The sequence below is a fragment of the Pholcus phalangioides genome, unplaced genomic scaffold (genome assembly GCF_987345545.1).
Source record: "Pholcus phalangioides strain wild (caught in Gottingen) unplaced genomic scaffold, Ppha-v1.0 ptg000172l_1, whole genome shotgun sequence".
In the NCBI taxonomy this organism is placed as follows: Eukaryota; Metazoa; Arthropoda; class Arachnida; order Araneae; family Pholcidae; genus Pholcus; species Pholcus phalangioides.
In genome coordinates, this window is record NW_028301637.1 from 4,945,186 (window position 1) to 4,960,304 (window position 15,119).

The 15,119-nt window shown below is 36.2% G+C and overlaps 1 protein-coding gene across 2 annotated transcripts in view; it reads left to right on the forward strand.

Annotated features, from left to right (window-relative positions):
• The window catches only part of LOC149063603 (solute carrier family 2, facilitated glucose transporter member 1-like), a 67,163-nt gene that overhangs the window by 26,793 nt on the left and 25,251 nt on the right, over positions 1-15,119 (forward strand). Inside the window, exon 1 of one of the 2 annotated variants that reach the window (XM_089255791.1) lies at positions 4,910-5,114. The exons of the other annotated variant lie outside the window; for it this stretch is intronic. Within the exon in view, the coding sequence (XP_089111917.1) occupies positions 5,094-5,114 (21 nt within the window). The 5' untranslated portion in view covers positions 4,910-5,093. Of the gene's footprint in view, positions 1-4,909; positions 5,115-15,119 lie in introns of those variants that run through there. 2 annotated transcript variants of the gene reach the window in all.

Sequence of the window (15,119 nt, forward strand, 5' to 3'; positions counted from 1 at the left end):
ATGTAGCAATACATCGATTGATAAGCATTTTATAACATTTTTTTCTTATCGTGTTTTTTTATCGATTTCCTTGTAAATTTTTATCGATTTACGGGTTTTTATGGCGCATTTTACTGCCCATACACAACGAATTTCATAGTTATATGGCCTCCTCTCTCTCTTTTTAAATTAAGCAAATAATAATATAGAGCTTGATTAAAATTTTATGATTAAAATGTGGGTTTTTACCAAAAGTTTCCGAAATTGATTTAAGCTCTACTGTGTTCATTTTAAAGATGCTAAAAATCGTCATCGGAAAGAAAGCAAGTAAAATTGTTCTGCGATGTGGTTTAACTCAGGACCTTCAACGCATGACCCACGGGCCACATTTGGCCCTCGGAGGTTTCTGTCGTGGCTCATCGATCAATTTCAGAAAGTGGTTGAACGCAGTGACTAACAAATAATTCTAAAAATAATGAAAGAAATAATTTCGGAATTAATGACAGAAATGATTCTAGAATAAATGAAAGAAATAATTTCGAAATTGATGAAAGAAATAATTTCGAAATTGATGAAAGAAATAATTTCGAAATTGATGAAAGAAATAATTTCGAAATTGATGAAAGAAATAATTCTAGAATAAATGAAAGAAATAATTCTAGAATAAATGAAAGAAATAATTCTAGAATAAATGAAAGAAATGATTCTAGAATAAATGAAATTGTTTTCTAGAATAAATGAAATTGTTTTCTAGAATAAATGAAATTGTTTTCTAGAATAAATTGAAAATAATTTTATAGAATAAATTGAAAATAATTTTATAGAATAAAGGAAAAAATAATTTTCTAGAATAAATGAAAAAATAATTTTCCCTCATCGTATGAGTGACCGTAGAAATGACCGCAGGAGTAACAAAGTAAGTGATCGTATGAAAGATAAAGTGAGTGACCGTATGAGTGATAAAGTGAGTGACCGTATGAGTGATAAAGTAAGTGATCGTATGAAAGATAAAGTGAGTGACCGTATGAGTGATAAAGTGAGTGACCGTATGAGTGATAAAGTGAGTGACCGTATGAGTGATAAAGTGAGTGACCGTATGAGTGATAAAGTGAGTGACCGTATGAGTGACTAAGCGAGTGACCGTATGAGTGATAAAGTGAGTGAACGTATGAGTGACTAAGCGAGTGACCGTATGAGTGACTAAGCGAGCGACTGCGTGAGTTGGACCGGATATCGCATTTCGAACCTGACATTTCGCCCGTTTGGTAAATGTTAGGTGAGTATGCGGCAGAAATTTGCGAAAAGCATAATATGCATTGCTGTCACAAAAGCATTGACGTACGTATTAAGCGTGATGGGGAGGGGGGGGGGGTAGTTTTGGGATTTTAGTGTTTTTCTTCAGGACTATTATACACTCCAGCTTATGTTGAAAAATTTCGCTGCAACGTAAATTTGGAAACAATTATTTTATGCTTCACAGAAAATTCCAAATTTTCAAGCTTGCCCATTAAAGTACTACATAACCACCCATAACAAGGGAATGAAGAGGGGAATCATCTTTGCAGAAACTCACCCGGTCAATACATTCGGTCACTCACTTGGTCAATCATACGGCCACTCACTTGGTCAATCATACGGCCACTCGACTAGTCACTCATTCCGTCACTCAATTGTTCATTGTTACGCTTACTCACTTGGCCATTATTACGGTTAGTCATATAGTCACTCACTATATCACTCATACAGTGAACCACACAGTCACTCACTTGGAAACTCAAATAAGCACTCACTCGATCACTCATTCGGTCACCCATATGGTCAATCACTCAGTCACTAACTCGGTCACTCACATGGTCACTCATTTATTTATATGGTCATTCACACAGTTAGTCACTCATACAGTCACTCATGCGTTCAGGGCAGGTGAAATATCAGGTGCTAAAATTTCGGGAGCGAAACGTCCCAGGGGCCAAATGTACCGGGGCAAAATATCAGGGGCGAAATTTTCGGGGATGAAATGTGACTGGGGCGAAAAGTCGGAGACGAAATTTCCGGATCCCGATGATTTTAGGGCCTATCATTATAATGACAGTGCTAGGATGTAAATGTGAAGCATGTATTTATTATCCGAGGATGATGTCACTCTCCGCTATCCATACGAAGGTTTCTAATAGCTGGCTGATGCGAAGATATATTTAGGAAAGAGAAAATTCAATTTCCCATGTGGGGAATCGAACCCACCGTCCTTTCCCTTTCCCGGTGAAAGCACTAGACTACAACGGCAAAGAATATCTCAATCTTTCTTTGGAGCTCGCGTGCATTGAACGGGACCGTACATGGACGGTCGGACCTCAGGGCAAAGCTCACATCTGCTGACATTGCCACCAGATGGCGACTTATCCGAGGATGATGTCACTCTCCGCTATCCATACGAAGGGGGTCATTCAAGTATTACGTCAGCATCGGGGGGGGGGGGAGGGATTTCGGATTTGATGACTTTTGATGACAAGGGGGGGAGGGGGTTTTGAAGGTTGCTTACGTCATCAACCACCCCTTTTTGAAAATATGAAATATTCTAAGCTGCTGACGAAAATTTTGCAGTGTTTGCTGACTTTTGCTGACAGGGGGGGGGGGAAGGTAAAAAATGGCTGAAAATCTGCTTACGTAATACTTGAATGGCCCCATAAAAGAAAAAGATTTCAGAATAAATAAAAGTCTTCAATTATTTTTCGTCTCTCGGGCCCTTCTATTAAGATTTCTCTAAATTACATGAGTGTGAGTGACTTTATGGTTGACCGAATGACCATATATATGAATGATCAAGTGAGTGTGCGAGTGGCCGTATTAGTGACCGTGTGACATCAAGCGAATGGCCGTATCAGTGACCATATGAGTGTGAAGGTGACCATATGGCCACGCACTTGACGGTCACACACTTGGTAACTCATATGGTCGCTCGCCCACACACTCACTTCGTCACTCACACGTCAGAACAGGCGAAATGTCGGGGGTGAAATTTCCGTAATCCAATAACAAGTGACCTCGACAACTGACAAAGCTCCATCCCTGAGACCCGGGATGATCCCATGTCTCTCTCATTACTATTTATTTATACCATAAATTTACTATACAAGACCCCCACACCCCTTCCATCCCACAAAAATCGCAGTCCATGAACTCAGCACAAGTGTGTGAGTCTATGATCCAGGATAAAAATAGACCCAGGGTTAAATTACAATAACTTCCCATTTTTACGATATGAACGAGAAACTTGAGAATTTCGGCCCGCGCGGGTCCCTGCTAAATATCTCGTCCTTGGGGTTACTTCTACGTGTTGGGTACCAAACAATATTTGAAATTTATGATGAAAAAAAAAATTCAGTTATAAAATTTACAAGACAAGTAATAAATTTACAATTTTTAATTTGTTATCAAAAAGTAATGTTGATAAATTTGTAATTTATAATTTCTTTTACCTAAAAAAATTAATTCACATTTTGCAATATTTTGGAATTGAAATTTTTAAATTTGCAATTTCTAATTTTTTTTTATTAAAAAAAATCATAATTTTTAAATATTTATCTAAAAAACTATAAACCAGATTTTTGATTAAAAAATTAATTAATTAATACAATATTAAATTTTTTCGACCTAAAAATATTAATTTTCAATTTATGAAAGAATTTTTTTAAAAACTTTTTTAATCTACAGAAAAAATAAAATAAATTCACAATTTATTAAATAAATTTAGTTTTTAATTATTTTGACCTAAAAATTTTTTTTAACAATTTACAAAAAAAATTCATCTAAAAGAAATTAATTTACAATTCACAATATTTTTTAACATACAAAACAAATAAATTCACAATTTTTTTTAGTGACAAAATTAAACTCACAATTTATACAATTGATTGCATTGTAATTGAAAATTACAATATTTAACATTAAAAAAATAAATTCGCAATTTTGGAAATAAATTTTTTTCTAATTATTTTAACCTAAAAAAAATTTCATTCGTAACCTACAAATAGTCGTTCACAATTTACAATATTTTCGATTTAAAAACATGATTTTAAATTTCCCAATTTCTTTTTAAATAAAAAAAACAAATCTACGATTTGTAATTTTTTTAATCAAAAAATTAATTAAATTTTAATTTTACAATTTTCTTAAAGGAAATAAATTTACAATTTTTAAATTTTAAAACTAAAAATATTATTTACAAGTTTTTGGACCTAAAAACTGTATTTCTATTCGTTTTAACATAAAAGAAATAAATTTACATTTTATAAAATTTAATGTGAAGGATGTGAAATAGTGTGAAATTTTTTTAATGTGAAAGAAAAACAAATTTAAAATTTGCAATTTTTAAACGTAAATTCTATTGATTCGGTTCAACCTAATAATGTTGTAAATTTACAATTTCTAATTTTTTTAGCGGGCAAAAAAAATTCACAATTTCTAATTTTTTCAATGCAAAAATTTTTTTTACAATTTTTAGAAACCAGAAAAGTGAATAAACAATTTCTAATTTTTTCAATGTGAAAAAAACATTAACAATTACAAATTTTTTTTACCAAACAAAAGAAAAATTCAAAATTTCTAATTTTTTTTTGTCAAAAACATATTCACAAGTTTAATTTTTTTTTGTCAAAATGGGAAATTTTTGTGGAAAAATGTTGAAACCGCCATTTTGATTCCGAAAAATTTTATTAGACCGCGACCTCTCTCTCTCTCTCTGTTAGAAATCCCCTCTCTCCGCAACAAATAAAACAGCAATGCCACGTGGGTTTCCGTGACGTCATCCACGCTTGGAGGGGTGTGTGCCTCTTGGAAGCACCGTGATTGGCTCATCCGGGGGAGTGGCACCGATGCATGATGGGAGAAAAGACCTTCCCGTTTACCTCTCTTCTCCCTTTCCCGTCTTCCGTTCAGTGTAACCAAAACAACTGTCATTGAAAGATGGTGTATTGAACTTCTCCCGCCTCAAGACAAGAATTAATCCACCAATTGATTACTTAACTACCTCATTTTATTTGTGAAAATTACCATAGCCTAATTATAAATTGAACAATAATTTAATTGTGCTGCGTTATTACCGTCAGTGAAAAGCGATGCCGTACGTCAGGAGACCGGTAAGTTCAATCTCACCTGAAATATTATATTTATCATTGATTCATATTCAATTAAATTTGGTTCTCATGAACAATAATCACAACCGATTGTTGACGCCGCATTGATTTCTATCATTGTTAACCACAAACACGTTGTTATGATTGATATTCCGGCCTCCTAAGGGCTCTGGGCATGAACTAGTCCGCTTATGGGTCTTGATTACAAGCATTTAAATTTGATTGGCATGAACAATAATCACAACCGATTGTTGGCGCATTGATTTCCACCATTGTTGCCGGCAAGCACGTTGTTGCCTCAGTGACTAGTTCATGCCAAGAGCCCATAGGGGGCCGAAATATCGATTCGCATGGACAATAATCGCAACCGGTTGTTGGCGTATTGATTTGTTACTGGCGAACACGTTGTTGCGATCAATATTCCGGCTCCCCCACCTATATGGGCTCTAGGCGTAAACTAGTCAAGATGTTCTTAAATTATAGGTCTTGATTATGAACAGTCACAAACGACTATTAACGCATTGATTTTCACTCCTTACGTTCGATATTCCGGGCCGCCTTTGGGCTGTCTCTAGGCGTGAACTAGTAGTAGTTGAACCCAAAATTGCAAATGTAGAGGGGGAGTTCTCCCATAGGTTATATGTGGGGTGCCACCCAGGGCCGTCTTAAGAGTATCATGGGCCCTGGGTCAAGTGATTTTTCGGAGGCCCTACCTGGTTAATCCTAGAAAATCTCAACCGCATCTCTCTCTGAGGCCCCTCTTCTCTTGAGTCCCCCGGGTGGGCACATGCGTTAAGACGGCACTGGTGCCACCCGAACTTGATTCGCGAGCGCTTACGAGATGGGTCGTTCAAATCCACTTTCGTCCAGGGGGCTCTTGAGCGTCACGACCCAAACTTGATTCCCTGGGGTTTCCGAGATGATTCTTATAAATCCATTTACAATCCTGTTATAAATTCACTTGCTTCACTGGTTTCACTACTTTTGAAAAACGAAGTCCCGGGGGTCGCGAAGCTGATTCTGTTGATTTTGGGTCGCGGCCAAAAAGAGTTAGAAACCCCTTAACTCGTCGGTATTGAAATCTGGCCTTGTTCTCTAGTCCTGAAATTTATCATTTGTAGGATTGATCCTGGGGGGGGGGGGGGGAGAGGAGGGATTAACGAGGCCCCGGGAACTGCGAAAAAATACCGTTAAGAAGAAATAATATTTCGGGACAAATTTTCAGTTAGAAAAATCAGTCGAGCCCCCCTCCCCCAAGTGGTAGGCTGCTTCTCCCACCCTTATGTGGGGGGGGGGGGGAAAGATCGACCTTATAAAAATATTTTAAACTACAAATTTGCTCAAATTTCATTTCAAAAGGGTCAAATGTTTCGTATTTCCCCGACGTTAACAGGTTAGATTATTTTTTCTCACCCTGGGGCCATGTTCCCCTTTGCGGTCCTAGGATACCTTAAAGAGAGCGGGCCACAGGTGAAAATTATGTACAATAGGAGCCGCAAAAAGAAGTCAGAGGCCACAGATAGTTGTGAAGGAAAAACAATTCTGCTGTGAATAGATGAGCTTCGACTGATATCCTGTTACCAACAATGCGATTTTTGACCGATATCTATATCAAAAACAATGGATTTTTCAACGATTACTCCGGCAACAATGAGTGTTTGTAAGATATACCTTCGGCAACAATGTCTTTTTTAATATATACATTTTTGGTAGCAATGGGTATTTGACCGATACCTCATTACCAACAATTTACACCGATTTTTCTTTGGCAACAACGGCTTTTTTTTTTGCTCGCTATCCTTTCTATAAAAATAAGGATTTGATCGTTATCCTTTGATCAACAATGGGAATTTGACCAATACATCTTCAACAATGAATTTTTTGATAGATATTCCTTCGGCAACAATAGATTTTTAACTTGTCTTCCTTGAAAACAATTGATTTTCTTTTACCGATACCTCGGAGGCCTTCGAATTTGAGGCCTTTCAAATCATGGGCGCGCCGGATTAAACACTTCATTTCTCCGAGGTAAATTGGGATCGCCTTTACCGAACCCAGGGGTGTCTTAACAATGTTGTGGCCCTTTTAGCCCTGACTTTATATATTCTGTGACCCAGAGCCACCCTTGGGGATGGGCGACAGGTGCGGTCGCATCGGGAGGATCCTTGAACTGAGAATATAATAAATCATTAGCAAAAGTTCTTGACATTAGGGAACCTTGTAACGTGAATTCAGGTGCCAAAATATCAAACGCGTCGGCACGTGACATTCCTTCTGCTCTTGAGACTACAATAAAAACCGTTCACTGGTATCGTGGAGTAAAAATAAATAAAATGTATCATGATTTCCCCCCTTCCGCTGCTGCACACCAAGGCCTCACGCACAGAAAAGAGTACGAAGAAGTAACGCTTACGAACTTCTTTCTATTAACTAAATAAAATCTAAGAAGTCTCAGGCGTGTGACTTTTGAATTCATCGCCAACTATTCACCGCCACGAAAATTTACCGCTGGAAAAATTCACTACCATGCCATAAACCGATAGGAAAATTCATAGCTTTCATTATATTCACCGCCACGAAAATTCATCAACATAGTATTTGTATTTGTATTAGTAATCAATTAAATAGTGGATGAGCTGGTGTGTGATCAAGTGAGTCGCTCATACTGTCGCTCAGTCACTCAAACGGTTTCTCTCTCTCACCTGGTCATTGGCTCGCTGAATCGATCACTTACCCGTTCACTTAATCATACTGGTCCTTCACTTGATCACTCATACGGTCATTCATAGGGTCGGTTTCTTGCGGTTACTCACTCGGTCAATCATGTAGTTACTCACTTACCACTTGGTTACTCTCACTAGGTTTTTCGCTAGTTCATTCAACTACTCGTTCGGTCACTCGGCTCGTGACGAACTGTTGTCGGTGAATTTTCCGCAAGTCAGCCTCAGGTGATTAAAAGATCCTATTTCTTGAAGTGAACGATTTGACATTGTCAAGGCCTTGTCAAGATTATTCTGTGACCAGTGGACGAGTTCATAGAGTTCAAGGATCTCGTGGACACTTGAGGAAATGTCTCTGTGCTCGTGAAAAAAAATGTATCGCTGGAACCTGACTTCTTATTGAATTGGAGTCACGCCAAACCAGGAGCATGTGCGCAGGTTTTAACTTATTTTGCCGAATAACTACGCATCAATAGTGTATCTGTCTTAACTCCACATTGAATTCATTGCCATTCATGCAATGTGCGTACCCGTTCCTTGACCTTGGATGAATTTTTTTTTATTTTTGGTCTAAACGTATCTCAATCGCGGGATTCTCTAGACAAGAGACGCTCAGATCGTAGAGATATTGTAATTATTTATAGAGATGGACCTTGAATGTCTGTAGGCACCATTCAGATTGTATTTTTTCATTTGGTTGAGGTGTGTCTTTGGAATTTTAACGAGAACTCGTCGATTGTTGGTTTGAATGATTTGTTGAAAAAATTGACAACAAATGTTTTTCTACTAATTTCATTTCTACAAATATCATCCTGGCTCGAAAACAATTTATTTTTTGTAGACACGTATCCATTGATTTTGTTTCATGACGAACGTATTTACAGTGTCTTATAATTCATTGTTTGAAAAATTTATGGTGTAAAGCATCCACTTTAAGGTAAAGCGTTCTTTGGAAAATATTGTTAAGAGAAACATTCTCTTGAGCTAATTGTTGCGGAAACGTCCCTTAAAATCAATTGGCCCTAGAAAAATCACCTAGAATCAATTGTTGCTAAAAATAATCCTCTGGAATCAATTGTTGCTAAAAATAATCCTCTGGAATCAATTGTTGAGAGAATGCTCTAGAATGAATTTTGTGCTCAGTCCTCTGGAATCAATTGTCGCTCAGGGGAAATTTTCTTGAATAAATTTTCGCTTAAAAAAGTTCCTTGAAATCAATTCACGGTATGCAATCCCTCGGAATATATTGTTGCTAAAACATTCCCCAGCATCAGTTATTGCTAAAATATATTTTACCAATTGCTGCTAAAGTTTTTTTTATCAGTTGTCGCTAAAGAGATTCTTTACAATGAAAACTCCTGAATTGTTGCTGTAAAAATCCTCTGCAATCAATTGTTGCTCTAAAAATCATCTGGAAACAATTGTTACTATAAAAATCTTCTGAAAATAACTGCTTCAAAGAAAATCCCTTGAAATCTATTTTCTTTTAAAAAATCTCTTGGCATCAGCTTTTATTTGAGAAAAAAGTCCTCTACAATTAATTATTGCTTAAAAAAGCCCTCTAGAATCAATTGTTAAAAAAAGTCCCGGGAATCGATTGTTACAAAAGTCCCCCGGAATCAATTTTTGTTTAAGAAAATCAGTCGTCTGGACTGAATGAATGAACGCCAGAACTTTGCCACTGGACTTATCCCGTTGCCTAGATCTCTTCCAACCCAGTTTCGTGGCGGAGTCTGGAACAATTTATTTTGTGACAAAAGAGAAAAGGGTGGGGCGGGGGGGAATTTTGTAGCACACACACGTTTTCCCCGGACAATTGGGTTCTGTCACGATTAACAAATTTTGTAGTGATTACAGAGGAGATGGGTTTGGGAGTTGGAGAAAAGTTTCTGGGTTTCGTTAAGACGGATGAAAATGTACGCATATAATCCGTCTGGACTGAATTATTGCTAAAAAGAACTTCCTGGAATCTTGTTGCCATAAAAGAACTGAAATTGTTTCTGGAATCTTTTGGAATTTTTGTTAAAAAAAATCCCTTGGCATCAATTTTTGTTTAAAAAAAATCCTCTGGAATTAATTGTTGCTAAGAAAAAAAAAAAAAGTCATCTTGGAATCAATTATTGATAAAAGGCACTTCTGGAATCAATTTTTGCTATGAAAATTATCTGGAATCAATAATTGTTTCGAAAAGAATCTTTTGGAATCAGTAAAATGTTCCGGAATCGGTTGGCTCTATTCGCTAAAAAGATTCTTTGCAATCAAATGTCGCTAAAAAATCCTCTGTAAATCAATTCTTTGTCAAAAGAAATCTTTATAATAAACTCAAACCAATGCCATTGCTAAAAAAATTCTTTGAAACCCGTTTTTGCGAAAAATTCACGGATGCATTTGAATACTTCGTAATGTATTGTAGCATTCATTACTACGACCACATTGAAGATAAAAATTCAGACTCGCTGATGCTTCACATAAGGTGAGGTTACATTCTTTCCATTTTGAATTTGGTAGATGTCCTAATTTTAACAATTTTGTTGCAGAAAGCATGTGTGGCTGTGATGTCGCTAATTTTTAAAATATTTTGCTTCTTTTTTTACCTGAAAATATGTAATCCGTTTTTTTCCTTACCATACTTTTTTCTAGAATAAATGAAAGAATTCTAGAATATAAATAGATGAAAGAATTCTAGAATATAAATAGATGAAAGAATTCTAGAATATAAATAGATGAAAGAATTCTAGAATATAAATAGATGAAAGAATTCTAGAATATAAATAGATGAAAGAATTCTAGAATATATGAAAGAATTCTAGAATTCTAGAATGAATGAATGAAAGAATTCTAGAATATATGAATGAATGAAAGAATTCTAGAATATATGAATGAATGAAGGACTTCTAGAATATAAATAAAAGAAATATTTCTAAAATAAAGAAATACGTCTAGAATGAATGAAAAATCTATAATATGAAAGAAATAATTCCATTAATGAATGAATGAATGAAAGAAGTAATTGTAGACTGAATGAATGAAATAATTCTATAATGAATGAAAGAAATAATTCTTCAATATATTTTTTGTAATTTATTCATTTTATTTCGGTTAGGCTGTTGCCACTAAATTTTTAACTGAATTTGTGGATTTTTTTACTTTTTCATATCTGTGCTTGTATAAAATTCTGGGTCTTGAAATGTTTTGAAAAAAAATATTTGAAAGAAGCTATTTTATATATATATACTTGCTATCATTCTCTGCGTCACCCATGCTATGAATAACATGGCAAGAAATGCTATACAGGCTGACATCCTCCGTGTCATTGAAGGTGCGCATTTAGAAATTGTATAGTAATCTAGCTATAATACCCCGCGCTGCCCGGGATCTCTTCCATTACTGAAGAGGAATGAAAAAGTGACAAACCATTATAAAGGAATAAACTATTATACATGTATAATGACAAGATTAAAGAAGTGACAAACCATTGTAAAGGCATATACATGTCTGAAACGCGTTGCTAGGGAACCACGGTAACAAAGTACACTTTCCAAAAACCCATGTTGAGGCCCAGAAACCATTGTTGCCCAACAGTTTTTTGCCCGTTTCGGGCATTTTTCCTGCTCTGAAACTTAAAGTAGCCTATCGTTCAATCCGGGCCCTGTTTGGTATATATATGCAAAATTTGGTGACGATCGATCTAAAATTGTAAGTTTGTATAGAGAACAGACACAGAAAATCAATTTTATATATATGGATGAAAACCTTAGAAAAACCTTCTTTCAAATACTTCAAGCCGTTTGTCTCTATCCTTAATGGATTTTTTTTAAATAATTTTTTTCAGAGGGAAAACGTCTGGACCAACCGGTATAGAGTGAAAACCTCGCTACAGCGATACTCAATATAACGATAAATCCCTCTAGAACAATATTTTTCGTATCTTGTCAGGAATTGTCTACATATAGTCTAATGTTAAACTACTCTCGATACAATGATATCCTTTAGAGAGTTATCTTCAACCCGTTGCTCGCGAGCACCACGGTGCTCCTGAAGTACCGAGAGTGCTCGATGCTCTTGTCCGGTTTCGTGCTCGCGAGCACTTGATCAACGTTACAATTAAACACCTTGTACAAGTTGCATTCAAGAATTGAAACATTCCTGATTTCATGCATCCGTATGTCAAACTCGCCGTAACAGTGTTTTTATTTTGATGAGCACGGGCAGTGTTCGCGACTGCAAAAAGGTTGAAGATCTCTGCTTAAGGTTGGGATTACACTATAAAAGTTTTATCAGAGCTTTCACAAAAGTTTTATAGTGCAATTCCAGACTTAGGCCGATATTGCATTATAAAAGTTTGAAAGAAGTACTTTTATAAAACTTGTAAAATCCAACCAATAAGAGCATCGGTTGCATTTTAGAAAATAGGACCTGTGACCTTATTGGTTACATTTCTCAAGTTTTATAAGAGGACTTTTACCACACTTTTATAGTGTAATCCCGGTCTTGGGCCGGTATTAGATTATAAAAGTTTAATAAAAATTATTTTATGAAACTTGTAAAATGTAACCAATAAGCACATCTGTTACATTCGAGCGAACTTAACTGATCCGCCTATCGGTTGCATTTTCCAAGTTTTATAAACGAACTTTGATCAAATTTTTATAGTTTAATGCCAGCCTTAAGTGATAAATCCCCGTAACGATATGAGGAGATTGAGCAGCTGCTACAAAGATATTTCTTATAATTCACTCAAAATCACCTTCATTATGTTTCTAAGTTCCTCCCAGTGTATAGAAGTTTAAACTTCTATCGTGTATAATAATATCTGTATTTTGTACTAGCTATCCTATGGAAAGCGTTAATAAAGTTACCGTGAAGCTGTTTTCTGTGTAGTACAGTGCTGTGCGGTAAACCAATTTAAACTGAATTTTATTGATAACCTAATCAGTTACACATATACAGGGTGTCCTGTAAGTGCTAGCACGGCCTTTATCTCATCAACCGTCCGTCGTAGAGATACGATTCCAATTTAAAAAATGTTCAACAGGTTTTCAAAAATTATCCTGTACCAGTTTTGAGAGTGAAAATAGTGTGTGTAAAACAAAATAAAAAAATCTAAATTTCCCCACATACGGTCCCCCCGTGCTCTAACTTCTAATGAAAAAGTTGTTGCCCTGTCTCTCCTGATGTCAACAAAAAAAATTCCCTGTTTAAGTGCAATTCAACATGTTTGTAAGTGCAATATTCGCAGAGATATTAGAAAAACGGAGGAAATTTAGCAAAGATCTCTAAATGCGGAAAAAACGTTTTACCCGCATTTCTTTACGATTCCACATTGTTGGCAATAATTCTGCAGGGTTCCACATTGTTGGCAATAATTCAGCAGGGTTCCGCATTGTTGGCAATAATTCTGCAGGGTTCCACATTGTTGGCAATAATTATTCAGGATTCCACATTGTTGGCTATAATTATTTAGGATTCCATTGCTGACAACAGTTCTTTAGGATTCCACATTGTTGGCAACAATTCTTTAGGATTCCACATTGTTGGCAGCAATTCTTTAGGATTCCATGGTTGGCAATAATCTTTTAGGCTTTTATTCGTAATAATTCTTTAGAATTCCTTTGATGGTAAAAATACGTTAGGATCCATTGTCGTAATGATAATTAGATAATTCTTCTGTTGCAGTTCCACATCACTTGAGGGTCCGACGGTACATTTTCAGATCACTTAAATGACCCACGGAAAAGTTCCAATCAACCGAAGTGGCCCTCGGCACATTTCCTAATCAATTAAATGGCTCGCAGCATAGCATATTTCCAGATCTTTTTAGTGACCCACGGAATATTTACAGATAGCTTCAGTAACCTGCACCATATTTACGGATAGCTTGAGTGACCCGAGGCATATTTACAGATAGTTTGAGCGGGCTGCGGCATATTTAGAGATATTTTGAGTGGTTTACGGCGCATTTCCGGAGCTCTTAAGTGGTCGGCAATTTCCATAGGATTGAGCACTCTTGAGATGAACCAAATACTCCAAAAGGATTTTGATAAAATTCTGAATGTAATTTACCTGGATATAGAGTATCGGTAATAAATTCTAGCGAATGTATTTATAGCATTAATTGGAAAATGTGAACGCACTTCCTCCTTTTTTCCAATTAATGCTTGGTTTAAGCGGAATCGAATTCTTTCACAACTATCAAATAACACGCTACACCAAATCGCATTACGGCATTTGTTCGAAATGCCGAAAAACACGATCGCGTTAAATCACAAAAAAAGCTAAAAATAGTCTTTTATTTGGAAACCATGTTTTGAATCGATCCTAAATTTCAGATTTTTAATGAAAGAGAAAAATTGAAATCTCTTATTTTAAAGTATACCATAGGCATGAAAAACTACCTATACCAGTCTTTCCCAACCGGTGTGCCCCGGCACCCTAGGGTGCCGTGAGATATTATGGAGGTGAACCAAAAAAATATTACGGTCCACTTAGGGTCCTAGAATAAATCAAGTCGAATTAATTACTCTCATTACAAGATGCAATAGATATGTACTTTTCCCTGAGGATCTTGACTGAGTTGTCTCACTATTTGAATTTGCAGACAATGCGGAAGAAATAGATTTTATTGCTTGCGAACGAGATGAATTGATCTTTGCGCTGATTCCATGCTAAAATGTAATTTCACCACGAGTGAGGCGTCGGTGGCTACTTTTTGACTTTGACTGAGACAACGTGTATTGCTATCCAAAGCCTATCGAGTATCCTAATACAATGAAGAAAGCAATTAACTCACTCTTTTGCCCTTTTCAACATCAAATCTATACGAGCAACGCCGCCTCTGCTCCGGCGTCAATAAAATACAAAGCAAGACCTTGAGGACGATTTGTGCATGTTTCGTTGCCACCTATAAGGCCTGATATCAAATATCTGCGCTCTAAGCATCAATCATAAGTGTCGTATTAATAATTAATCGAACAAAACTATGTATATATTGATGCATTTTCACTCAGTGATTTTTGTTGCAATAAACTGTATTCAAGGAAGGGTGCCGCAAACTTCAAAAGTTTGGGAAACTCTGCCCTATACTTTAATAATTTGGGTGATTTTCCCTCCCGATGAGCAATGGGGGAATTCCCCAGCAAATTTAAACGGTGTGATGCGAATACGCGTTATATTTGCATTTCATTCGGAATGTTGACGTCAATGTCGATCCACGTGCTTCATATTATCCTTGTAATATTGATTTCTCGGCCCTGGTGTGGTGCGTCGTTTCAAGGGCAAATCCAGCCAC